General features: G+C 39.6%; 1 protein-coding gene across 1 annotated transcript; it reads right to left on the reverse strand.

Moving 5' to 3' along the window:
- Positions 1 to 1,469: 1,469 nt before the first annotated feature.
- LOC124163799 (tenascin-like) lies at positions 1,470 to 25,396 on the reverse strand. Its single transcript, XM_046540892.1, has 7 exons — positions 25,384 to 25,396; positions 23,840 to 23,974; positions 22,367 to 22,513; positions 21,403 to 21,531; positions 13,147 to 13,287; positions 2,383 to 2,523; positions 1,470 to 1,549 (listed from the first exon to the last, which is right to left on the reverse strand). Exons 1-7 carry the CDS (start codon positions 25,394 to 25,396, stop codon positions 1,485 to 1,487), a joined length of 771 nt encoding a protein of 256 aa, XP_046396848.1. The 3' UTR covers positions 1,470 to 1,484.
- Positions 25,397 to 27,539: the final 2,143 nt, after the last annotated feature.

Consider the following 27,539-nt stretch of genomic DNA (forward strand, 5'->3'; position numbering starts at 1 on the left):
GAATAGAACAGAAGATTCATTATAATGCCTTAGGCTTCACCCTTGGACCAAAACACAATTTTCAATTTAGAATAAGTTAGGTAAACAAAAAACTCGCGCAAAAAAACTTAGAAACAACTGTTGATACAAAACAAAAAAGGTATTGCAGTAAAATAATAATTAAAGCAGTATCATGCAAACCAGTGGCAGGATAAGTAGAAGACAAGAATATAAATTTTACAATATTCGTGATTTATTTGGCAAAGTGCGTTTAATTTTGCTCTGCATTGAATAGAGTCATGTATAATACCTTTTGAATGGCGCCCTTCTGAAGTAAGCCATCAGGGAGAGGATTTTAGAATTAATCTATGCAATTTATATGCTTGTAACAGTTTTCCCGGGCACAGAAACATATCCATTTTCCAGAATAAACGTTCCTTCACATTTCCCACAAGTGCATGACCCTATCTACATTCTCCACCAATCCCTATCAAATACTTCTCCTCATATTCCTCTCCTTGTCCATGGGCGTACCTAGGAAAGGCGCATGGGCGTACCCTTGCCCGTCCCCCCCCCCAGAAGCAATAACCGCAAAAGTCTTTAAGCAAAATCACTACTGAATTGAAACGAAAGTGTTCAACAAATTTTCTTTGAACCCACGAAAATTGATGTGTATTAGTATAAGATATGCAACTAAAATAAAACTATTTTTCAATGAAATAAATAAATTTCTCATGTACTAATAAAGCGCTGCTATAATTTTCTTAAAATGTTGGTTTCATTCACCTTTTCCATGCTAAAATGTCACAACTTGGCTTGCCTCCCCCCTTGACCATGCCTTGCCCCCCCCCCCCCCAGTTATGATCCTGTGTACGCCCTTGTCCTTCTCCGCGTCTAACTCTTCCGTATCGATTTTCTTTCCCATCTCCCACACACCATGACTTCTTCTTACTACAAATCAAAACAAATAATAATATGCAGTCTTCACGAAAAACAATCCAAGAGATACAATTAGTGTAAGGAGGATGACTAGTTGAGAGCCAAACTACTGTAAGAGTGTGGGAGCAGGGGGTAGCTGCCCCCCCCCCTTTCCCCATTAAGCAAAAATCGCAAATGTTTTTAAGGAATATGATATTTTTTCAAGCAAATAATTTTAAAAACTGATAAAGAGCTGTTACAATTTCCTTAAAATGTTGTTTTCATTCAACTTTTCCATGCTTAAATCTTACCTACTACTTTAACAACCATGGGTTGCTGCCCCCCCACTCTCTAGTTTTGATAATGGGTATGCCCTTGAGCAGAAGAACCCTCGAAGAGACGGTCGATGAGGACAAACACAGCTTCACGCCTTGTTTTCATTTTCTTTTTCACTTGATGAATAAGCTCGTTGATGCATGGTGGTATGGCCAAATTTGAGGCAGCGTTTTTGAGTGGGTTGTGGATGTAAATGGGGTGGAGCACTCGCTGTATTGTCCATTTTTTTCACTTGCTTTCGTTGAAGGATCTCAGAGTGTCAGTATTGTCATCAGTGATAATACGAGGGCACCAAAAGCCACGGAAATAACGAAGCCTGGAAGAATAAAGGTGGCGATCAGTCACTATGCTACGCTCACACTGAGATCATCAACAATTCGTTAGATCTCAGCGTTATATACAAGTATTGCACACACACATAAGAGATCCTAAGGAAAGTAGCTTAGCAGTAAGTTTACTGTACTTCATCTAGCATCCCCAAAAGTGTGCGACCCGGCAAATCGCGGTGCTACTTAAATGTTGGTGGTGCAGTCGTAATTTTTTTGAGAATCAAAGGCTGCCATAATGAAAATTCTCAAAGGTGGCTATATCATTGGCTGCTATATCTGTAGCATAGTAAACTTTAAAACGATGTCGAACGAAAACTGGCCAGCATTTTCCATTACCAATTGTACCCCCAATGCCCAATAGAAATCCTTTGATGGCGACCAGGGTTCTTTGCGTTCGTGAAACAACGGCTCTCCTAGCCGTTGATGCAAAAAATATATTTTTTCTTTTTAAGGGGAAAGTTTTATTCATGGCCGAGTTTTCAAGTCATTGGCCTACGGTTTGAAACTTCATACGAACACACCTTTTTCACATCATTCTAAATCCCCACCCACTTTTATTAAAACATCTATGTTTTCATTGTGAAGGTTTATAAAAATACCCATAGACGTTGATCTATTGAGGGTATCATTTACTGCTGAATATTTTCCCATATTCAGTGTCCTATGACATTCTTCTTAATCTTTTTAAGCATTGTTATTGAGTATATTCTCATTTTTTTCTTTAGGGATGGGTAGTATGATATTAAAATTCTGATAAATTAATAATAAAATTCTTCTAAATATAAATTTTTGTATGGGACCTGGAAGAAAAAGGACCTACCCGCGCCAATGCACGTGTTATCTTTGTTGAGCTTATAATGGGCTTTACAGATGCAGATGGTTACGGTGGTGTTTTTGTTGGGTGGTACACACTCTGCGTGTGGATCCTGGCAACCACCCTCGTCACAGATGTCATTATTCGCTGGTCCAGTTCAGAATATGGCGGCATCCGAAGGCCAGGACCGTCAAAAAAGAATAGGAGTAGAAGAGATTTGTAATAAAATGAGCATTAGCTGATATTGTGAAATTTTAGTGCAGAACAGAACAGTGACATCACATTATTGCCTTAGTATATTCATGAGAATAAACTTTATTGAAAACCTGGCATTTAGTCCCATAGGTTTAAGCGTGCGATACAATAAAGTGAAAAAAGTGGGGAAATCAATGAAATAGCCCTCGAGGAGAACCTAATTATATTCAATAAAATATAGTAGATCCTCGCTTTACGTTATTATTCCGTTCCTGTGAACCGACCCTGTAGCGAATTACATCTTATGTTGAAACTGAAATGCTTTCGCATGAGGAATCAGTCTTAAGGGCTCGGTGCTGGAAAACGTTGCTACGTTGAAAACTATGCTTTTAAAACAAAATAGGCGTCGCATTGCGTAATTGATGACATACTTTTCGTGCGGAAAAAAAATTGGCGGAATTTGAAATTTTAAAAAGCGAGTGCAAAATCAGCAGAGATTGCATGTCGACAGAAATGTAGCTCAAACCAGTCGTAAATGAGGGCTCTACTGTAAGTCATATCAGAAAAAAGGGTTGAATTAAGTAGACTTCGATATTCACTAGATTATATTCCTTTTTACCTATTTTATAATTTTCACGTCAAATAGAACCTGCCACGCAATATCAGATCTAGAATTATAAGTTTTATATATATTAATTAACCTGTAATGCCACAGTAAAACAGACACTGATGTTATCATGCTGTCTTGGTGGAAAGATTCTTTTTGGTATTTCTGTGATAAATTAAAAGAATTGCATTGAGAAATGAGTTAATCAAAGGTTAAGTAATTTAAATAAAAGGAAATCTCTAAATTATTAGCTTCGGATAGGCAAGTGAAGGAGATTTGCGTATGGGGATATATGATCAAATTTTGACCTCGAGTAAATGGTATGAATTTGTACATCCGCTGTCGCTTGTATTTTTATCTCAAGGCCTTCCTGGATATTGCTCCAAGTAGCGTAGCAGTAATCGAATAATTAGTTAGCTCCACATTTTTCTTGATTCCTGGTTTGTAGTGTTTATAATCAGGAAATATTAGTGTTACGTCTTGGTCTACCGCATTTAAAAACCTATATTACAAAAGCGCGAGTCACCCTCAAGATGTTTGGCGGGGGGTGATCAGTCACCACAACGCAGCATGAAATAGGAACCTAACATATACAACACACGGTTATGATAACATTGCGCATGACAACAAAATGTACCTGCATATTACGTCACGGCAAAACTTATCTACGGCTAGTAATTACCCTCTTTCCATGCACGATTAGACCAATGGGTAATATAAAAACATGAAATTAGAAGACCTAGCGAGTGACATCATTAATTCGATCAATTGAGAGACCGTTGCTATCCTTTATTGTACGAGGAAAGAATGAAATTTTTAATCATTCTATTTTGCGGCCAATTTCGCCATGATTATTATTAATATATTATTACACAATGTATGATTTACATATATATAGTATTAAATACTAGTATTCATCATTAGTTTTCAAAGTAATGCATCTGCATAATACCTTGCGAGCCACCTTAACCCTCCAGCAGGCGCGCCATATTCTCTGACACTAGCGGGCGCGCGTGGCACTCAGTGCAACACTTGGTTTTCCGCTGATATTAATTACAAAAAATCGAATTAAGAAGCGTATATTCAATACCTTGTTTTCTAATAGAACTTTGCATAGTTTAGACATACAGTACAGATTTTTAAGCACTTTTATAATAAAAAATTTTTTATCACATTTTTTTTTAGCAATGCCAAAAACTCAGTTTTTATGTCTTAAGGTTTTTAACGTCATTTATGCACACTTTTTTCAGGTAGTAACTGTTTAACAGTGCTTTCGGAAAGAAAAGTTATTACACCTCCCACATTTGATTGTCGTTGATATGTTCTTTGCACGGCCACACAATACGCACTTTCCGCGTTTCTTACTTGCTGTCTCGCTCACCTCTTCAACTTGCAAGTCTTCATTTCGATAACTTGGCAAGAATATTTTAATGTCAGCTGGTAGAGATAATATGTTTGACCTGTTTTTCAAGTGTGCGTTCATCAATATGTACGATAAAGTTTTCAGGAATGTCCTCCTGCAATGTTCATTTGTAGGATTGTTTGCCCTTTATAATATGTGAGCATTGATTCCTGCGATGTCCAAAAATCTATAAAAATAAAACTAATGGCCACCTTTTCGTAAATCTGGACACAGAATACATATAACCGTGGTCAACCGTGTCGACACCTGATTTCGTTGCATCGTAATCTATTATAAGACATGGTTTATTTGAACCTTCATCTGTGATCCCCTCATCATGCATTGTTGAAAGCAACAACACCGCCTTGTTCTTCTTTGCAACATATTACAGTAGGGTAATGTCTTTCTGAAACCCGTAGAGAGATGACCCTACAGCGCGCGTCTTGTTTGGCAAAAATTCAGGCAGAAAATCTCTTTTATTTTTTTCAGCGTGCCAATGGTAGTAATGTTTTTTCTGAGGAGATGCTTGGCAAGCGGATAACTAGCATACCAGTTATATGTGGTAAGATTACGATTAGTTGCCTCAATTGATCTTACAAGCCTCTTGACAACGTCTACTGGTGTGCGAAAAATCCACAGGGAAAAAAATCATTCGCCTTGACCGGGATTCGAACCCGGATCCCTCGATTTCCGGCCGAGTGCTTTAGCCAGTTAAGCTACGTTTAAAAAGCATTTATTGCTTACTTTGGCACAGTACAATATATAAAAATTTACATATTTACATATTTTTTAAATATGCTTTAAAATCACTTACAGTTATACAAATATTTAGAATAGTTATATGGCACACCTTTATACATGCATTTTTATAAATATTTATATAAAAAAGAGAGTGAAGATATACATAGGCAGCACTATATAATAAGAAAAAGAAAGAGAGAAATGAGCCAAAGCAGAGATCACTTACTTTTTTTTTAATTAAAAAACATTTTGCAACCACTCCTTCTGTTCCTTTGTAATATTTACAGTTTTGTTTAGAAATCTCACTTTTTCAATTAAACTTTACCTGATGTCTCCTCTATAGTGTTTGCTAAAAACATAAGCAGCCACAAGTTCAGTTAAAATCTTTTTCTTCGTGCATGGGAAGAGTTGGAAATTCAATTTTAATAGATCCTCATCGTTAATTCTTCCCGTGCCGAAAGCATCGAATTCTTTATATATGTTTTTCAACGTTTGCCAAAATACATCGTGCTTTTCTTGACAACCAAGAACAGTGTGCGGTATGTCGTCATGCCTCCCACAATCCGGACACTCGTCCTCTGCTCGTAGACCTAGTCTCTTTCTCATGGCATTAGTCACCAGGCAGTCCGAACATATGCTGAACATTATGCCCGCCTCCCTCGCACCACTTCCCAGCCTGGAGTAATTTTCCCAGGTTCTGCTTGACCTTGTGTAAGGAGTCGCTTCCAGCTCCTCCTTTAGCACGCGCTCGTATATTTGTTTAGTGGACTGCAGAGTATTGTTAAATGCATATTTGTCCCCAAAATTATTTGCTTCGTGTACGATTTTCTTAAAGTACCTCAGCCCCCTTGTTTTTTCCATGGAGTTAACCAATAAACGTTTTCTTTCGTTATCATCTGCGTGTAAGATCTTAGCGATATTTTTAATAGCTATTATCCGTGCCTTTATTGCTGTGTTGATTAGGTTTAGACCACCCAGTTTTGGGGGCGCGTATAGCCTTTTCCTTGCAACTTTTTGAAGGAAGCCGCTCCAAATAAATTTGTTCGTCATCTTTATAACGCTAGCGTTTACTCTTTCAGGCATTGGCCAGACGTGAGCCACATACCATAGGTTTGGGAATAGAACTTCGTTGAGTAGTTTTATTTTTGATGTAATCTGCGTGTTGTATTCCGCATAGCCAAATATGGTTTTCCGAATTTTTGCGGTTGCCATGTCCCAATTTTTATTAATGGTGGCGGCAAGGTCTTTCTCCCACCATAGCCCTAATATATTTTGGCCATCGACTTTGTTCCAACCTTTTGTATCAGAAAACTCTATCCCTTTAACATGGATGAGAGCGGATTTGGACATGTTAATTCTCATGCCTATTGAGGTGTATTTTTCCATTATTCTACTTATTCTGTCTAGTTCTAAATTATTTTTTACAAAGACAGTGATATCATCGGCATATATACAGGATGCGTAACTTTTTCCACACCTCCTGATTCCGATGCTGTGTTTCAAGTCTATTATAAGTGGCTCCATTGCCAAGGAAAACAGCAACATAGACAACGGACACCCCTGCCGGACTGAGTTTTTAATCATAAAATGATCGGATAATTTGTTTCCTATTTTAATTTGAGATGTAATCTCATGATAAAGCGTTTTAATCATGCTTATAATTCCTTCTGGAAAATGTTTTTCTCTCATAATCTTAAAAATCCATTCTGTTCTGATGTTGTCAAAAGCCTTTTCTAGGTCAATAGTTAAAATATATAGTGAGTTTTCCTCTTCTGGCATGCTACTTAGAATAATGTCCCGGATTAAAATACAAGCGTCAATTGAGGATTTCCCTTCTCCCACTCCAAACTGATTCTCTAGGCCTGCGCCATTCATTATCATGGTCATTTTTTGGACGACAATATGGGCTAATATCTTATAGTCTGTATTTAACAGAGAGATTGGCCGAAATTCAGTAAGGTGCTTCGCGTTTCTCTTTTTGGGAACCAGTGTGATTAATGCATTTTTCATCCGCTCACACATTTCCCCATTTTTTAAGATGGCGTTAAAGACTGCAGATAGAATAGGTTTCATTTGTTCCCAAAATGTGAGATAGAACTCATTAGGCAGACCGTCCTCCCCTGGAGCCTTTCCCTTTTTCAGCTTTAGCTTCACATCGTCTATTTCGTTTACTGTGATCGTTGCCTCGAAGCTCTTCGTGTTTTCGGGGTTGAGCTTGGGGAGGGGGGGGATAGGCGGCCCATCTCCGTCTTCCCATACCCCGTACTGATTATAAAGTCGACTGTAAAAGCTCGTCGCCTCCTCGAGCCGCTTTTCGGAGTCAACTAGCCCTCCCACTTCACCTCCACTCGCATTTTTGATTAATATCCGTATTTGTTCCAAAGTCAGAGCTTCTGATTCGCTCGTATCGTACCCTCTCTCCCATTCCCTCGGGGCAAGCTTTTCCACCTCCCGTCTGTAAATTTCTTTTTTTAGTTCTTTAATTTCGAAATTTACACTGGGTGTCCTGCAATTTGAATCTATCAGCTGTTGAAGCACCTCTCTATAAAATGCTATTCCTTCATTTTTCTCTCTATAATAATCACTAGTTAGTTTTTTAAGTTTTTTTATAATACCTGCTTTAAATATCTGTTCCCACCAGGTTAAAATGTCTTTTTCGCTAAGAGCGTGGTTTGAGAGCCTTAATATTTCATATTCAACCTTTTTACAGAATGTTACATCTTTTAGTAAGTTGGTATTTACGCGCCAAATTTGTTCCTTCTTATTGTATGTCCTCTGTGTAACAAGGTCCAGTTTAATTTTAATGTGAATTGCGTGGTGATCTGAAATGGCAATAGGGGTCGTACTATATTGAATTAAATCATTTTTAGTTTCTTTGATATAAATATGTAGTCGATTCTGGTTTTCGAGTGTGTACCTATTCTGGTAAATTGTAATCTGTTTTGAGCTGTATTTTTACCGGTGTCTATTGCGTCCATATTGCTGACTAGAATTTTAAATGTCTTGTTTATTGGGTATCGTATTTGCGTATTGTTTGCCGAGCTGTCCTCCCTCCTATATATAGCGTTGAAATCTCCCCCCATTATAGCCTTGTCCTTGAAAAGGCATGCGTAAGGCAGAATTTCGCTTGCCAGGAACTCTCGCATGTCCTTCCACATCCCACCTCCTGCAGGGGCATATACGTTAATAAAGTGCGTGTCCCCGATTTGCAGTGCAGTTATCCTCCCGGAGGCATGACGACGCACATTCGTTACCTCTAAAGACTTTTTAGTTAAAATTGCTGTACCTAGAGAGGAGCCATCAGTGTTGCCAAATATACAGTAATGTTTGCTCTGCCAAGCAGTCGATTCTTTGTATTCTTGGATGAAGATGACGTCTGCTTTTAGATCATTGTACATAAAATTCTTAATAACATTGATTTTTAAGTTATTCGTAATACTGGCCACATTCAGTGACGCCACCGTTATCTCTCGTTTACTTGGAGAGGTACTCATTGTTGTATTTGAAAAAAGTTCTTTCTAATGTTGGGGAAACAAATAGAAACCGTTTGCATGACAGCTTCGGTATTTAAAGAAAAAAATTCAAGAGAAAAAATGTTCAAATTTATAAAGTAAGGAATGAAAGTAAAGTCTGGCCCTCGGCATGGTTCATATAAAACAACTCTGATTATCAAAGCAAGGGTTATTTGACAAATTACATGCATAGTTATAATCAAAGCAAAGCAAGAGCTATTTAAATTAATTAACGTTAGATTTACAAAGACTTTGGAGGAATTATTATCCATAATTTTTTATTTTTTTTTAATTGGACGATTTTTTTATTCCTTTTTGTGCTCACCACCCTGGATTCTGATGCCTCGTTTTCTAAGCCTGTCATTCCACTTCTTTTTCTTTTTCTGTGCGAGGTCCTTCCCAAATAGTTTTTTCGCGACTGCGGCTGCAGTTCTATTCGTTTCGTCATCCTCTGAGGGGGTGAGGGCCGCGTTATCACTAGAGCCCATCTCCTCGTCGTCTCGCTGCGACCACAGCCTGCTTGGACCTGGTTGTGTAAGAAAGGAAGAAAACACTCCCTCCCCTCCCACCCCCCCAACGGCCGAGGACGTTTTTTCTTCTTCCAGCACTTTCATATTGTCATCACAACCTCCCTCCCTCAAGTCCATGATTTCGGTCGAAACCACAGTGCCTGAGGCATTCATTAAAACATTTCCTCCCTCCCCTTCACTTATGATTTCCACAATTTTACTATCGGGTTTTCCCCCCTTCACTACAACATTTCTCTCCAACACTACTGCTTCTTCCGTGTCCGTCTCGGTTGAGGAAACAAGCACATTGCTGTCGTTGTTTATGCCGTTGGATATATTTTTCTTACGTTGCCTATTTCTCTTTTTCTCCTTTTTCTTCACTTCCACCCCCTCTGTTGCACTCACAGCACTTTCGCCGTTATTTTGCGAAACATTGCCCCCACTTTCAACCGATTTGGGCGTCTCCTCCGCCACTTGTACTACCCCCCCGTCTTCTACTGGGATGTCCATCCTCTCCTCGTCGTTCTCATCTTCTCCCCCCCCCCAGAATTTTTAAGTGCATTAGCGTATGACGGTCCCGCCTTCGTTTTGGGGCACTGTAGCCTCAAATGATCTTCACTCCCGCATCTTGAGCACGTTAATTTTTGCCCGTCGTAATGAATGACAGCGCGTTCACCTTCAATACTAATGACACTTGGTATATTTTCAGTGAGGGACATCTTAACGGTCCTAGTGCCCGTCAAAGTGCCCTGGTGTAACCCATCGCCGGCCCACCTATTTTCCACATACGCGAATATTTTTCCATATTTGGACAATGCAGCTTCCACTTGCTCACGTGACACCTCGAAGGGTAGTTGACACACTTTAACGTATGTATATCTCTCGGATATAGACTCGCACCACCAAGAGAACCTTTGGGGGCCCTTGGTCGGGAACTGGAATTTTTCACCCGCTTTCACCATAATCCTTTCGAAGGTAGTCTCCTGCTTCACTTTAACGAAGATCGACTTCCTTGCCGGACCCAGCCTGATTCCGTATATTTCCTCTGTCTTCAGCCCGAGGTCTCCACCGAGCAGTTGGTGGACCTCAAGGACTGATGGCGCCTCACTCACACTCTCTATGTTGACACGGAGAGTGTTCTTCTTCTCAACTGGCATTGTGACGGCTCGCTCTGCGTACACCGACACGAAACACTGTCCGCACACCCCTGGTACAGGGGTGCGAACCCACAAAAAACAAAGCTTTTGCCTTCAACCGAAAGGCAAAGCACTCCACCGGGAACGCAAAAACCACGTTCCCGGCGATCAAGGGCTCGATCGCCGGGAAAAAAAAAACCTCGGTCGCTGACTCACAGATAGCTCCGAAACACGTCCACTCCGTCCGAGCTACCGAGGCGTCATTCTTCCCTGTGGAAATTCCACAAATTTCCACAGGGAAGAATGACGCCTCGGTAGCTTAACTGGCTAAAGCACTCGGCCGGAAATCGAGGGATCCGGGTTCGAATCCCGGTCAAGGCGAATGATTTTTTCCCTGTGGATTTTTCGCACAATTGTGCATTACGGGTGACTCCCGTAAAGTTATCACCGTGGCTAGTCCCGGTATACTTAAAGTCTACTGGTGTGGTTGACACTAAATATGGACCGTTCATCTGCTTCCCGCAATACACTTCGAGATTACTGGTGAAGAATGTTTTGGCATCACACATAGCATATAACTTTATCCCGTATTTCGCGGGTTTGCTCAATATATATTGAATGAAACTTCAACGGCATCTGTATGTTTGCAGCATTTCATCAATTGTCACAAATTCACTCATTATATATGTTTTTTGACAGTTTCCTATGAACGAGTTTATTATTGTTCGGATTGCAGCTAATTTATCTGTTTGTTTTCGGAAATCCCTACTTGCTCTGTCGTCAAATCTTACTGATCGTAAAATAAACAAAAATCGCTTGTAACTCATAGCTGCCCTTAGAATTTGCATTCCTGATCCATCTTCAATACACAAGTCTAAAGAATTAGCATGAAAACCTTTTTTCATGCCAATTAGAAAAAGTATTTTCAGCACAGCCATAAATTCTGTTCTTGTCGTTTCCTTACAATCCTTTTCCCTTGAATAGTGGACAAGAGCAATTTTATTTTGAATGTACTCGTTTATTTGCATCACAATTTCATCAATCATGTCTATATCTATACATTTTCGAATAGCCGCAGCCTTATCAGGAGTATTTATTGCACAGATTTTTGTCCTTGGTAGAGTTTTCATAATGTTTTGGCGCTTGATCTTTGTAGCACCGCAAAAAGAAGTTTTTTTTCACTTGCAAGATTTATCAACTTTTCCAAAAAAATGATTATTCTCACCATCAATATCACAATCTTCAGCAGTTGTAGGTTCTTTCACGTCACCATCAGACGTAGCTTCATCAGTCTCTGCCGTTATCACGAGGGGAAATATTTTCCTCCTCATATGTGCCATTGCTTTCCTCAATGCCGACTTCCTGTTCCTCGTCCGACAGCTCTTGTAGTACACTCAGATAGTCTTCTTCAGTAATGAATCTTCGTGCCCTAAGCAGTGTGATAATTAGCTTTTGAATTTTTCTACATCGAAATCCCATAAAAGGACAGCAAAATATCCTATGGAAATTATTCCTAAAATGTATTCATATCATAGGGCTCACGTTGGAGAAAATGCCACAGGTCAATTTCTCTCCACAAACAGCTGCTTGTACACACCATTCACTTAGCTGTTAGCTCAACCTGATTCAGAGAAGGAATGGTGAAAACTCTTGTGTTCCCACCAACTCACCTCACGCTACATCGTACAGAAATAGACAATGTTGATCAATAATTGCCACTACGGGATAGTATTACATCACCAGGCGCGCGTTGCACAGAGTGCAACAAAGACGACCAGTTCATCTACTTATTCGTTTTATTTCGAAATTCAGGAAGCTAGGCGCTTGAATCAATAACAGAAATCTTCATAGTGATACAAAGAAGGAATAATTGGTGCGTTTGGTTCACTGACCAACTACTATTAATAACGTGAGACCGAAACGGCACAATGTTGCACTTTGTGCCACAGCGCGCCCGCTGGAGGGTTAAGGGTGTTTGGAAGGGGGTGAGTGTATAACAAAGTGCAGTATGCAATACACTACGCCTTCGTAGTCATAGAAAAGGACCATAACACATGCACATGCCAGTAGGCGGTGTGAAAGTTAATTTTTTTGTGCTCCTCCGATACTTGACAAAGCAAGATTTGATGACTTAGTATGATCATCAGCATATACAGCTCTACAGCCCGGTGCATTGGCTTCTTCTATTATATAGCTCGTTCTTGTTCTTGCTTTCCCTCTCATACTCGGTGTCCTTAGTTTGTTTATGTTTCCTGGGTCGATATGTTGAGAATCCATCCTTATCTATCCGAGGAAAGTAAACATGTTTCGTAGCTTGCGAATTTTCACAGAGTAGGGATATTGCGCTATGCACAATTCTCAGCCGCATGTAAATGACGTCTTCTCTGCGATAACTCCTAATGGACGAGAACCACGTAGACGCTGTCGGTTTTGTATCGAGGAATTTATTATTAATAAAATTAGTAGCCTACTCATCACGCAACTGCTTCAGCACAACCATTGCGTTAAGTAGCCAAGGATTCCGGGTTAGTAAGTAACGCGTTTGTCATGACTCTCAATCAGCGAAATTTTACTCTACGTGCGGAGTAATACAATTATGTGCTCTTACACCTGAACAAATCTAAATTATTTCTTTGCATTGCATTTTATGCTCACTCATGATACTTACGTGCTTCGCACTTATTATTTTCTTCTTTGTATCCTTCCTTACATTGGCATGCCTTGTCTTTTAAATTGTTTCCAGTGCTTTCGCAGACTTCAATAGGGTAAGACTTGCAGTAACTGTCATTTTTGCACAATCCGTGCAAGCCTAGAATGGTATTTAGAGTGAATTAGTAAACATATTTTATATCGCATAGATTCATTCGCGTCACTCGTTTGCTTCATATTCATTTGAGCTCCATCGTGACTGATTACTTCTGTAACTTTATGGCTCATTGTGAAAAAAATCATGAAATTCAAGTTCCCCAGTATATGGCCGCAATAAATAAATTTACGACAGAGTAAAACATTTTAGCTTGCGAAAGATGCATAAAAATACAATGTTAAATGGATATGCATCATGGGAATTCACTCGTATATATTGAAGTCAATCCTATCCGATACTCCAGTCAATATATTAGAGTGAATAGATGCACTCCAAAAAAAGGGGAGGCTCCCGGCAAATAAGAAAATTGACTAGCAGAGCCCAACTGCGCGCTCCGTGCCCAGGGTCACCTTGCAGACCTACCGGTTGTTACCTCATGTCTTTTCATGGCTAAATCATGGGAGTCATGGTTCAATGGCGAGAATCATTGGACAATTGCGAGAAATGGTCGCATGTCGTTTGGGGGACGTAGAATTAATGGTGGCATGCCGGTGACTTGCTCTCCTTTGCTGGAGTTTTGCAAAGGAGAACATCTGCAAAGAGGAGGCAGGAATTAATTTTTGCTTGCCTCTGCTTGTCTCCCGTTTTGTGTGTTGGTTGTTTTTGGTCCATTTTTGCGCGTTTTTTGCCCGCGCCTTTACGCAAAGTTGAGCTTCAGCGCTGAGACCAAGTTTAAAATGTGCGCGAAGAAATTCTGCGTCGAACGCAAACTACGCAATGTATTTTCTAAAGCATACATCGTGTAATGCTAGCACAAATTTATTCTTCTAGTGACGTGCACCTTATAAAATTTGTATCTTCGAAAATTTCTATATTCCTTTGAAAATACAATTTTCTTTTCTCGTCTCCTTCACTGAAGCTTTTTTTCAATGGCTTCCCTTTCAACAATATCCCTCTAATTTCCCAACAATCTACGACTCACCTCCCAACAACTCCTTGGCAACCTTCCATCAGTCTTCATTACACATAAATATCAAACCAATTGTAGTAAAATATCAGTTTCAGTAAAAACCTAATCAAGGTTTTATTCAGCAAGAATAACACAGTTTAAGTAAACAACTTAAGTGTTGCCACGACAAATACAATTATTAAAATTAAGATCAACAACATAGTATGTTTATACCACATTCACCCCCACTAAAAATCGATTAGTATCTGATGTAGTCATTTAGATAGGCTGGTAGCCTTCGCTGCCGTCCACGTGGAGAACCTTTCTGTGGAGATGGACTCTTGGGTTGTTCAGAGACACTCTTACTCGAATTAGGTATGCCCTTATCTTGCCCTGTCTCTTCATCGCATGAGGAGTTTTGTGATGTCAGTTCTCCGGAGTCAATAGATGGGCTCAAGGGAGGTCCGTCAAGCTTGACTGGGAAGTCCCCTCTTGGAGCCAAATGTCTAATGGAAACACTTGATTCTTGCCCATTGGGAAGCTTTACATATGCATAGTCTGGATTTGCCTCTATTAATTCGACTTCCTGAACAATCGGGTCATACTTGCTGTGCCGCAAATGGTTTTTCATTAAAACTTGACCTGGTTTAGTTAACCATGTAGGCAAGGAGCGACCATTGAAAGATCTTCTGGGATGAGTGAACATACGTTCATGTGGGGTAGCATTTGTTGAGGTGCACAACAGTGATCTAATAGAGTGAAGTGCTGACTGAAGCACTTCTTCCCATTGTTCTGTCTTTAACCCTTTTGACTTTAAGGTCAAAAGTACAGTCTTCCATATTATTCCATTGTATCTTTCGACCTGACCATTTCCTTGGGGGCTGTAGGCAGTAGTTCTACTTGTAGCAACGCCTAAGGAGGTGAGAAATGATTTCAGTTCATGTGACATGAACGAAGCTCCTCTGTCGGAATGTATATAAGCTGGTGTACCAAAGAGCGAAAACACCATAGTCAATACTCTCACAACAGTAGATGCCGAAATATCTGTACAAGGAAATGCAAAAGGGAACCTTGAATATTCATCAACAATAGTCAGTAGAAAACGGTTCTTGGATGAGCTAGGTAAGGGTCCTTTGAAGTCTAAGCTTAATCTCTCAAATGGAGAAGTTGCCTTTATAAGCTGCCCTTCATTTCTACAGAATCGAGGTTTTAATTCATTGCAGCAGGTGCAAGAATTTATCACTCCTTTAATTTCTTCTAGTGTGTAGGGCAGGTTTTTAGCTCTAACCCAGTGGTACATTCTTGTTACACCCGGATGACATAAAGCATCATGTAGTTCTTTGAGGTTCATTCTTCCCTCTAAGTAGGTACTTGCTGTAATCCTCGACATTGTGTCTGCAGTTGTGTTTTGGTTGCCTGGTCGGTAAATGATATCGAATTTGTAATTAGCTAATTCAAGTCGCCATCTCATAATTTTCTCATTCTTTATTTTACTTGAGTGATACTGATCAAACATGAAGGCAACAGACCTCTGGTCAGTGATGACCTCAAAATGTCTTCCGATAAGGTAGTGTCTCCAGTTCCTCAGTGATTCCACAATAGCATAAGCTTCCTTCTCAACAGAGGAATGTCTTTGCTCAGCTGCATTAAGTGTCCTAGAGAAAAAGGCAATGGGACGTTCGGCTTGACTCAGGGTGGCCCCAATGGCAAACTCTGAAGCGTCAGTTTCTACTCGAAAAGGTGTATTTTCTTCTATTGCAGAGAGTGATGCCTCTGCTACATCTTTCTTGAGTGAATTGAATGTTGTCACAGCTTCTTCAGACAGCGGAAATGGTCCTTTTTTTCCGCAACCTCTACAGATAATATCCTTTGCTGGGCAAGAGTCCCTTGGGTGCCGTTTGTTACCACAAAAGAAACATTTTTCAGATCGTACCAAAGCAGCTGATGTTGTTGTAGTATCTTCAGGGCTATCTTCTCTATGGTCAGCAGCAGCAACAGGAGTTGAATCTGCTGTATTCAGATAAGACGCTGAATGTAGCTCAGCCAGCTCAAGTGACCTAGCCTGGTCATGGGCCTTCTCTAATGTGACGTTGGTGTTTTCCAGTAATCTTTCTCGAATACGAGAGCTCTTGAGGCCTCGTATGAAAGAATCCCTTATGTACTCATCTTTATATTTATCAGCTGTTACTGCTTGAAATTCACAATCTTTGCTCATTTGTTTTAATACCTGGAGATATTCATCGACTGATTCACCCGTCTGCTGAGTTCTAGATGCTAGGCAGTGTCTTGCAAATATTTCATTTCGTTTTGTGATATATAATGAATCTAGTATTTTGATGGCATCTGAGTAGTTTTCTGAGTCACTAATATACCGAAAGACGTTAGCAGATACATAATTGCAGAGTAATTGCAGTTTACCATCTTCTGAAACCTTGTTCACTTGGCCCAGGAAATTAGCAAATGTTCTTTTCCAGTGTTTCCACTTCGATTCAGCACCCACATGTGAAGGGTCAGTATCAAATCTTTCTGGCTTTAAAAGCTGTTCCATCTTACTAAAGAATTCTTGCTGAATAAATTGTAGTAAAATATCAGTTTCAGTAAAAACCTAATCAAGGTTTTATTCAGCAAGAATAACACAGTTTAAGTAAACAACTTAAGTGTTGCCACGACAAATACAATTATTAAAATTAAGATCAACAACATAGTATGTTTATACCACACCAATAATAGTATTCATTGAACATGCATATCGAACGTTACAATACAATCTACGGGGGAATATCTTTTGTTTGCATTCGATGCCACTAGACAATTTCGACCCCATCCATGAATTACCTTCCTGGCGCTGTGATGCGGTGAACGTCCGTCGCACAACCGTCGCTCCAAGGGAGCTGCCTGCGTAGAGGAGGCCCAATTCCATCTTATAGAAGGGAGATTTTTGTTGCCGCTTCGATCGCATTTTAATCCGTCTAATAAAATGTCCGCGGCGTGGTGATGAGTGCAATACGATCCGCTTTTTTTTCAATATTTAGCAGTGAAATGATTGAAATTGCAAGGATTAGCATGTAATAGCTTTGACTTTGATAAAACACAACGTCATGTGCATAAATGTCGGTTAATACCCCTAATTACATCTTATTTCCCCGTAACACTCAGATCACTTTGCCCGTCAGCGACATGAGTGGCGACTATTTAAATGTACTGTCCCGTGTGGAGTTGCTAGTCTCCCATCGGGCGCCTCCCCAGGTGGCGGATAGGGGAATGCTCACCAGATATGGTGGGTACCGAGGAAATAAAATACTCGGGGTGGACCAAAACTAGCACTACTACCTTGTAGTGAGGCGTTGGATCACCAAAGGCTAGAGGACGGAAAACCTTGATAAAAAACCCAGGTCCTCCAGGTTGGGGGTTGGTCGTAGGGATAACAACCCTACACCGGAAAAAGACCCTCGTTCATGAAAACAAAAATTAGCCTCGGACGGATGGATATAATGGCCAAAGACCTACGCGAGAACGGAAACACGAGTTACGGATTGCAACATGGAATGTAAGAACATTGTTGAAGCCAGGAATGATGAAAGAAATAGCAGATGAGATGCAGAAGTACAGAATCGTTACAGAATCGTCAGAATCATTGATAATCATTGAGATCACAAGAGATAAGATGGCAAGGACAAGGCAGAATTAATAAGAAGGAATACACCTTACTCTAAAGTGGTCCAGAGAATAGGACAGGAAGATATGGTACAGGATTCATTATTTCGAGTAAGATAAGGAAGAGCCTCTTATTATTTGAACCAGTAAATGAGAGAATTTGCAAGATAAGAATAAAAGGAAAGTTTAGAAATATGACTTTCATTACATCTCATGCACCTACGGAGGACAAGACGGAACAGGAGAAGGAAGAGTTCTATGAATAACTGCACAATGTGTTAAATCTTTGTCAAAAATATGATATGGTTACAATTTTAGGCGACTTTAATGCAAAAATTGGGAGGGAAGACAAAATGAAAGGAGTAGTTGGAGGATACTCAATACATGAGAAAAGTAGTGAAAATGGTGATATACTCGTGCAATTTGCAGCCAGGAACAACTTCATCATAAAAAGTACGTTTCCTTCACAAAGGGACACTTAGGGACTTGGAAAGTCCCAGGTACAAATATAGTTAATCAAATAGATCACGTGCTGACTAAGAAAAGGCATTCATCATCAGTCATTGATGTCAGAGCCTGCAGGGGTCCCAACTGCGACAGTGATCACTACTTAGTAAGGGCAATCATTAAGCAAAAATTGGCAAAAAAACAAAGTAACATCCAAATCAACCAGAAAACATTGGAATGTTGGAAAACTGAACATCCAAGAGAACTTAGAGAAGTACCAAAGAGGTATGGAGAGAAAACTTTTTGAGTACCAGGCAGATAAGAATATCAATGAAAAATGGAATGATTTAGAAACAATCATTAAGGAAATAGCAGAAGAAGAAATTGGTGAAAGAAATAAGGAAAGGAATAGTGACTGGTTTAGGAATAGGGACAAGGAGGGAAAGATACTGGAGATGATGACAAAATAGTAGAGAGATGGACAGAACATTTCTGCGACCTGTTGAATGATGAAGGGTTTGAGGAAGAGAGCGAGGTGCATGAATATCAAGAGGGAAATGGTGAGGACGCTATCGAAGAGCCTACGATGGAGGAAGTGGAAGCGGTTGTCGGGAAATTAAAAAAATAATCGGTGACCTGGTGAAGATGAAATAGCCCCAGAACTTATTAAGAAAGGCGGAAATACACTCATGAGATGCATGCATGAACTTATCAGAGACATTTGGAGACAGGAAATAATGCCTGTAAAATGGAGAACTGGCATTATATGTCCCATACACAAGAAAGGCGACAAAACGCTCTGCAACAATTACAGAGGAATTACGCTGTTGAGCATTGCATATAAAGTGCTCTCAGGAATTATACAAATGAGAGTTAGCAAAAGAGCTGAAAGCATCATTACCGAATATCAGGGTGGATTTCGACGAGATAGGGGCACAAAAGACCAAATATTTACTTTGCGTCAAATAATGGAGAAGCACTTCGAGCACAACCAAGATTTACACTTACTGTTTGTAGATTTTAAGCAAGCGTTTGACAGTGTGAAGAGAAGCACACTGTATGCAGCACTAAACGAATTAGGCTTGCCTAAGAAGTTAATCAGACTGATAAGAATGACAATGCAGGAAACCATAGCTAAGGTCAAAGTCGGCAATAAAATGGGTAGTGCTTTTCCATTTAATATGGGAGTAAAGCAAGGAGATGGTTTGTCTGCAACATTGTTCATATTGGCCTTGCACTGGGCAGTAAGGGGAGTTGACACTGGTGGAACAATATTCTATCGTAGCAGTCAAATACTGGCGTATGCAGATGATATAGTCATTGTAGCCAGTTCTGCAAGGAAGTTGAAAGAAATATTTGGCTCACTAAAGGAAAGCGCAGGAAGAAATGGACTGAAAGTTAACTGTGGCAAAACAAAATACATGTGTATGTCCACATCTGAAGCTCGCAGACGACCTCAGACATTAGATATCGACGGAGACAAATTTGAGGGTGTCTCATTCTTTAAATATCTTGGGGCATTGGTGACATCGGATAACTCAATAAGTGCTTGATTAAAGACAGAATCACCGCTGGTAACAGAGTGTACCTCGCAAATCATAAATTGTTGAAAAGTAGACTGATAAGAAGAAATACGAAATATAAAATATATAAAACTTTAATAAGACCGGTTGTCACTTATGGATGTGAATGCTGGACGTTATCAACAGCAGAGGCGCACGCACTTAGATGTTTCGAGAGAATGACCCTAAGGAAAATTTATGGATCCATGCAAAAAAATGGAGTTTTTCGAAGACGATGGAATGAAGAACTGGACGACCTCATAGAGGGCCAAGACATTGCGAGATTTGTCAAGTCACAGAGACTCAGATGGATGGGACATTTGATAAGAATGTCAGAGGAGAGAGTGGCCACAAGAGTTAGGGATGGAAAATTATTCAGCGTAAAAAGAAGAGGACGTCCATGCCTAAAATGGCAAGATGGAGTGGAAGCAGACCTGGCTACTTTGGGGATAAGAGGATGGAGAAATAAGGCTATTAAGAGGGAGGAATGGAGGAAGATTGTATTGAAGGTCAAAGCTGACAAAAAGCCGTAGCGCCAAGGAAGAAGAAGAAGAAGAATTTAAATGTGCGGTGGGTTTACAACATGTGTAGAGGCCGACTTGAGGAGCCTTTTTTTTAAATATTCGTGTGTGGTGCGCTGCAGCTATTTGCAGAATCAGCAATCCACGAATTCAATTCATGCCGCTCTCAACACTCGCCATCGCCGGTTCGAGGCAAGGGGCCACCAAGTTTACCTTCAACGCAGGCAGATAACGCAGGCAACGATACTGTATGGTTTTTGTTTGTAAAATGATGAGAGCAAGTATAACTAGGGAGCATGTCTCCTACCAGCGTGCCCTGGGACGATTTACGCTCATTGGGATGAAGTTTGTCCCCGGGGCTTCATGATACGAGGAAATCGTGCTTTCAGAAAACGGATTTGCGTATTCTAGTCTGCGTATGTCTCTATCAAGACCTATATCGTATCTATTTGAATTACGTAATGAAGGCCGTAACGAGCGAAGGTGATCAACCCCCTCCCCTTACGAAATACTAGCATAATTTGGTCTAAGGTATACCCTCTCCATATAAAACCCCCCTCCGAAATGCTTGCTCCCTCCTCATAATTCATTCTAATATTCCACCCCCCTCCCCTCCGATCTCTCCAGGAAAACGTTTCAGGGTACGGTCCTATACGTAACATTTACATCATATAGCAATTCTATACATGAAGATTCATTCTAAGTATTGAATAATAATGTATGATTGGCTATACTTGTGCAATGTGAATGCAAAGGAGCATTTGAGAAATTAAATACTGTCCATAAGATTAAAATTATTGTGCAGTGAAGAGTGAATATTAAGGTATTTAGGGATAGACTAAGTCTTTTTCAACCTCTGTTTTGACGGTTATGTAACTTCCATCGTAGGTTTTATTTACGTTTGGTGTTAACGGCTAGGGACAACAATTTTTCGTGTGGGACTGGGTGAGGGTTGAAAGAGAGAGAGAATAAGAATTGAACTTACTAGCCACACAAAATCTAAAAGATGTATCTTCCACGTGTTGTTCATCGCACCTGCATATTCCTTTGACGCATTTCCCGTATGGATAAGCGCACTGAATGTCTTCGTTGCAGGTGTCGTATGGATGTTGGCCTTTTTAAAAAAAATTCAGAGAGTTAGTTTCCCACATAGACGATAGAATAGGGCATTTGATTAATTTTTGGGAAAAAAATGGAAAAAATGTATTTGTTTCATAAAATTTAGATTTTAAATTTTTATGTGGCACCTCCTAATGATAATAAACCATTAATGGCATGACTTTTAACTCTAGAACCGCTGAACTTTCCAACCCCACCAAAACCGCGTCATGGGACTTTTTTGTCCCGTTGATAAAATACGTTGATCCTGTCATGTGTGAACAAAACACTTGTTTAGGTAATTTTTAAAACTTTTAATTAAGTATAACTAGGAATACAGTAAACTTATTTTCACGTGCTGGTTGCAAGCTCAGACCTGCAGACGCGCCGGGTAGAGGTGAGGCGGCCGGCGCTGCGTGAGTAGGCGGCCGGCGCACTGCACATATTATTCCCTTCTGCGCTTCTAAATGGCAGAATAACGGTATCTGTGCATCGATCCCCTTCGTAATAAACTGTTGTTATGCTAAATACAGAATAAGTGTACAAAAAAACTGAAATTGTATGTTTTCCCCATATGGGACAAAAAAGTCACATCCCGCGGTTCTAGGTAAATCGTCGTTTTTCTCGCGAACCAAACATTGTGCAATATTTTCAATGCAACCATTCGAAAGAGCATAAAAAGTGGGTAAAAGTGAGTAAATTTCAAAGGGATTAAACCTCTAGTACATGAATGGCAAACATTTGCAAAGGGCGATGGGACAAAAAAGTCCCGTCCACGGTTCTAGTGTTAATAATGATATCGGAAAGTCAAATAGTTCCGTTGAGACGCGTGATGATGAAGTGTAACATACCTTGAGTGCACGTTCCGCTACCGTCTACTCCATAAAATCCTTCTGAGCACTCGCATTTCCCGACTTCAATTGAGCTGCTGCATTCGGAATTCTCGATATCCTCGCACCCAAATCCGTTCTTGCATGGACCGCCGAGGACTTCCGTTCCTGAACGAAAAGTAATGTTATGGTTAATATTAAACTATTTTGCCTTTTTCCACAATATTCTTTCGTAAATTTGCACTTTTATCGTGGTGAATGGACTTCCTTTTTCCGAATGAGCTTAAGCAATGATAGCATTCTCCTTTGTGCATGAAATCGAAGAAACCCTGCAGTTGCTTCGTTGATTTTTTCAAGGAGTCAACATGATGAGCTGGACATCGCCTTATGCACTTTCTTAGAATGAAGGATTGAGGCTTTCCGCAGAAACGCTCAATTCTTTAGAATGAAGGAGAATATCGGTTAACCTTAAATTTTTAATGTGTTCGTAAACATTCACGGCCGGAAATATGCATCATTCTTGATGGTTCGTCCGTAGTATCAGTCTACACGAACCACGTATTGATAATGTAAATTGAGATTTAAATACGGGTGCTACGCTTTGTCGATCAATGATATACTTTTCCACAAATTACTTTTTGCTGGGGATTTTAGAGAAGGGTTTTTTTTTCACAAACGATATGAACGTGAACGGATTAATTAGCATGTATACAAGTTTATATTTCCAACATGTAGGTATATATGGTGAAAGGAGGCACAGGCATCGTATTGGTTGGCATAGTATTAATCGTTGAGGGTGAGATTCCGGCTGTGGGTCGCAAAGGGATCTCTGAATGCCAATTGAACGGCAGGATTTTCTTTTTGACAGAAATGGGTTTGTTTGGTTGAAGTGCTTGTGATAGCATTACAATATGTCATCAACATAAGTCCTCTTTAAGGGACCTATTTTGTAGATTTAAAATTCATAGGTTGAAAAATATCAACTTATTTATACAAGAATTGCCATGAGAAAAAATTCCCCTGGACCGGAAATCGAAACACGGACCTTTGGCTTTCCGGGCCACTGCGCAGACCACTACGCTATCCAGGTTCTTTAATTCCCATGGCAATTATACCGAGGCTCATGGCACTAGATGTTAGGCCCTCGCGGTCCATCAAGGATGGCAACGCGAGGGAGAAAGGACTTCCAAGAAGCCGCAACCGGTTGAGAGCCTCAAACCTGCGCTAATGCCGCGCAAAGCGGTATGTGTAATATACATTTACATTAACTTATTTGCTCAAACGCAGTACAAGAAAGGCTCACACGGTATCGCTATTGATATTCTGAACAGAAGTTTAATTGTTGCTGGAAATAAATTCACGAAAGAATAAATTGTCGGCGATAATGAATCGTGATGTGAGTGAACATGCACTTGAATCTCAATTTGCGGAACATAGTGCAAAGTGAGCGAGGGGAGATGGTTACCAAAGTTGTCTATATATGAATTTTCTCACCGTTGACACAGCTGAGGTCGTTGTTGGGTTTAAATCCTATATTGCATGTGCAGTGTCCCGACCCATTTGTGGAGGAACAGTGAGTGTTTCCGCTGCAGGCACTTGCGTCTTCGCAAGGATCTCCGACTTTGGAATCTGTTAGAACGTAGAAATGGTATTCTCGATAAAAATTTATTGCATGAATTATGTGATGACAGTCGGGAGAATAGTTTTATTTGGATCATACTCGTTCACAAGTGGGGTAGGTTCCAAGAGTGATGCTATTGATTTTTCGGTCATGAGTAAATGAGTCGGATAAGAAGAATGGAATTGGAGTTGAATCTGTTTCTTATTTTTCTTTGTCTTAAAAAATTTAATTTGGCTACAAAAACAATCAGTTGAGTTCAATTAATAAATCATTGGTATATTAGTAATAAAATAAAAAACTTGAGAAAATTGCTTATTTATTAAAATATAAACTGTATAAAAAATGTAAAACTGAAAGTCTTCTAATTTGTCGATAATGTATGAGCTCCAGTTAACAAAAAACCCTTGATGGTATGATTTTTAGTGATTATGTCTGGAAATCGGAGTTTGGTGGAAATGCGATAAGCCTCCCCTACAAATTACGGAAACCAAAAATATATGTGATCACGGTCACTACTCCACCCCGACTGTAATTTAAAAATGCACAAATATTTTGTACACGCTACCAGATCCCGAGGAGAGTAAAAATGGTGACCATTGCGGAGACTCGTGTCCCTGTTTAGGAAACACAGAATATACTTCAACAACTGGGCCAGGAACCTGCACATGTAAGGATTCATATCACGCAGAAGATACGCTCACCTGCGTTGAAGGTGATCAAAAGCCATGTTTTCGAAATCCAACAACAATTTAAAATGAGAAACTGTTATTGATATCCCTTAATGTATAACCAGGCAAATAAACGGCCTAATCTTTTCACAATATTTGTATTCAATCTTACGACTGCGCTTGAATGCGTATTTTTTTTAAATGGAAACACGTAAACTTGGTGCACAGTAAAAAGCAAAATGCATAAAAAATACCTACTTTCTACAACGCATTACATTAATAAACGCGAAAAAAGAAACAATATTACAGTTGTGATTGAACTGTTCGACACTCACTTATGTATTCACCTATACCCAAGTAAACACAATGCACTCAAAAAATTATGGCAACCATTCGTAAAAGTTTTTACTTCTCTTCCACAAAAGGCAATCGATGTCATCAAGTTTTGTTACCAATGGATGGGTGCCAAACGAGCACGAAGAAGTACAGAGTAGATGAAATGAGTAGGGGTGGGATTGGCATTGGATGGCACTTGGGGAAGATAAGTTCGGAGCTGGATGATAATCGTTAGCCGGAGATATTCAGACATGGATCTCGAGACAAACCCTCCATATGCGATATGAGGGTAAAACTCCTGTATTCTGTTCATTCTACAGCTGTCTTCAATTACGGTAACAGAATGAAAACCGTTTTCACGAAGTCCTCTTGCTAAGTTCCTCTTCATAGATCAAACGACCTGTTCTCCATACCTTGTCCCACCATAACTCCCTAGATTCCTCACACGGGAAATACTCCATGTCCACTGCTTTCCTAGCCTTCATTTGTGGAGGGTTTGTCTCGAGATCCGTGTCTGAATATCCCCGGCTAACGATTATCATCCAGCGCCGCAATACTCTTTCCCAAGTGCTATATCTGCTGCTGGTTGCTTACGTTGTAAAGATCCCACCCCAACTCATTTCATCTACCCTGTACTTCTTCGCGCTCGGTTGCCACCCATCCATTAGTAAATACACTTGACGACATCGATTGCCTTGTGTGGAAGAGAAGTAAAAACTTTCACGAAGTGTTACGATAATTTTTGAGGTTCATTCTCTTTACTTGGATACAGGTGAATACATAAGTGAGTGTCCAACAGTCCCATCAAAACTGTAATATTGTCTCTTTTTTCGCGTTAATTAATGTAATGCGATGTAGAAAGTAGGTAATTTTTTATGCATTTAACATTTTACAGAGGCGCCCAGTTTAGGTGTTTCCATTTAAAAAAAATACGCATTTAAGCGCAGTCGTAAGAATGAATACAAATATTGTGAAAAAATTAGGCCGTTTCTTCGGCTGACTATATATATTAAGGGATATCAATAACAGTTTCTCATTTTAAATTGTTGTTGGATTTTGAAAACATGGCTTTTGATCACCTTCAACGCAGGTGAGCCTATCCTCTGCGTGATATGAATCCTTACATGTGCAGGTTCCTGGCCCAGTTGTTGAAGTATATTCTGTGTTTCCTAAACAGGGACACGAGTCTCCGCAATGGTCACCATTTTTATTCTCCTCGGGATCTGGTAGCATGTACAAAATATTTGTGCATTTTTAAATTACAGTCGGGATGGAGTAGTGACCGTGATCTTATATATTTTTGGATTCCGTAATTTGTGGGGGAGGCTTATCATTTTTTCGGTCTTCAATTCAAAGAATGGGATGAGATACTATAGGTACGGCGACTGGGAGTATTCCTTATTTTTTTATCATTTGGTATTAAAAAATTGGTACGAACGGATAATTTCGATTGAATTGGGTGAATAATCTACAATTAGCATGGAAAAGATTGATTTTAATTTTATGCAAAGCCTTCGATTCTGTGGTTCATGTCATATTACTTAATAATGTGAATCAATAAGTATTATGGGTGTTCAATTAAATTGGCTTAAAACATATCTTCATGAAAGAAAACAGAGGTTACTATGCGTCTATAAATACCGATTTCGTGCTTGGAAGACATGTGGAAGCGTTCTATCGATAGAAGGCTCCCAGAAGCGGACTATAAATACGGCCCTAAAACTTCATTCGTATAATATTATCTGCTTAAACATCAAGGTAGCAACGTAAATTAAACACATATTTTTAAAAATATCCCGAAAAATGCATAGTTTCCCGGTATTTGACGTGGAATATCGAAAATATGGCGCATAACACATAAAGGTTGTCACTAACAACACGTATGTAGATTCACAGTGGTTGCTAGGAAAACATTTACAAAATCATTTTCTTTGTTGTTGTATAAGGAACAATTTTATAATTAAAGTTCTTGATTGACGCAAATTATTGACGTTATTTGCGAAAAAAAATATAAATATTCGTTTTTTAGATTAAAAAAATAACTTTCAATCGCGATATACTCGAGAATATTAATGTTACTAAAAAAATGATAGGTACATTTTCAACTTAGAATTTGTTTTCCCGTCGACTTTTACTGTCAAAATATAATAAAAAATATCCACCACCATGGTGGGGTGGAAACCACTCCTTAGGTAAAAGCGGCCGTCGGCAAAAAATTTATATCCATAATTTTATTCTTGTGTATTCCCTACCTATTGTCCATATCTCAATTAATTCCATCGAGTTGGATAAAAGTGCGAGTCCAAGTGCTTCATTTCCTGGACTATTTATTTGTGAAAACAGTTAAGATTTGAACGGATACTTGATCTTACATAGCAACGTACCTTTGACACATTTTCCGCCATCGTTGTGATGCTCCTTCGAACATAGGCATTTACCAGAATTGGGGTCGCACTCGGAATTTTCGAGATGTTCGCATCCCACTCCATCTTTGCATGTGCTGCCCACTTGTTCGTCTCCTGTGGAAAGTCAAGTTTTATTTTATCAAAAGTGTATTTAGAAAAGTTAT

This window comes from Ischnura elegans, chromosome 8, assembly GCF_921293095.1.
Source record: "Ischnura elegans chromosome 8, ioIscEleg1.1, whole genome shotgun sequence".
Lineage (NCBI taxonomy): Eukaryota > Metazoa > Arthropoda > Insecta > Odonata > Coenagrionidae > Ischnura > Ischnura elegans.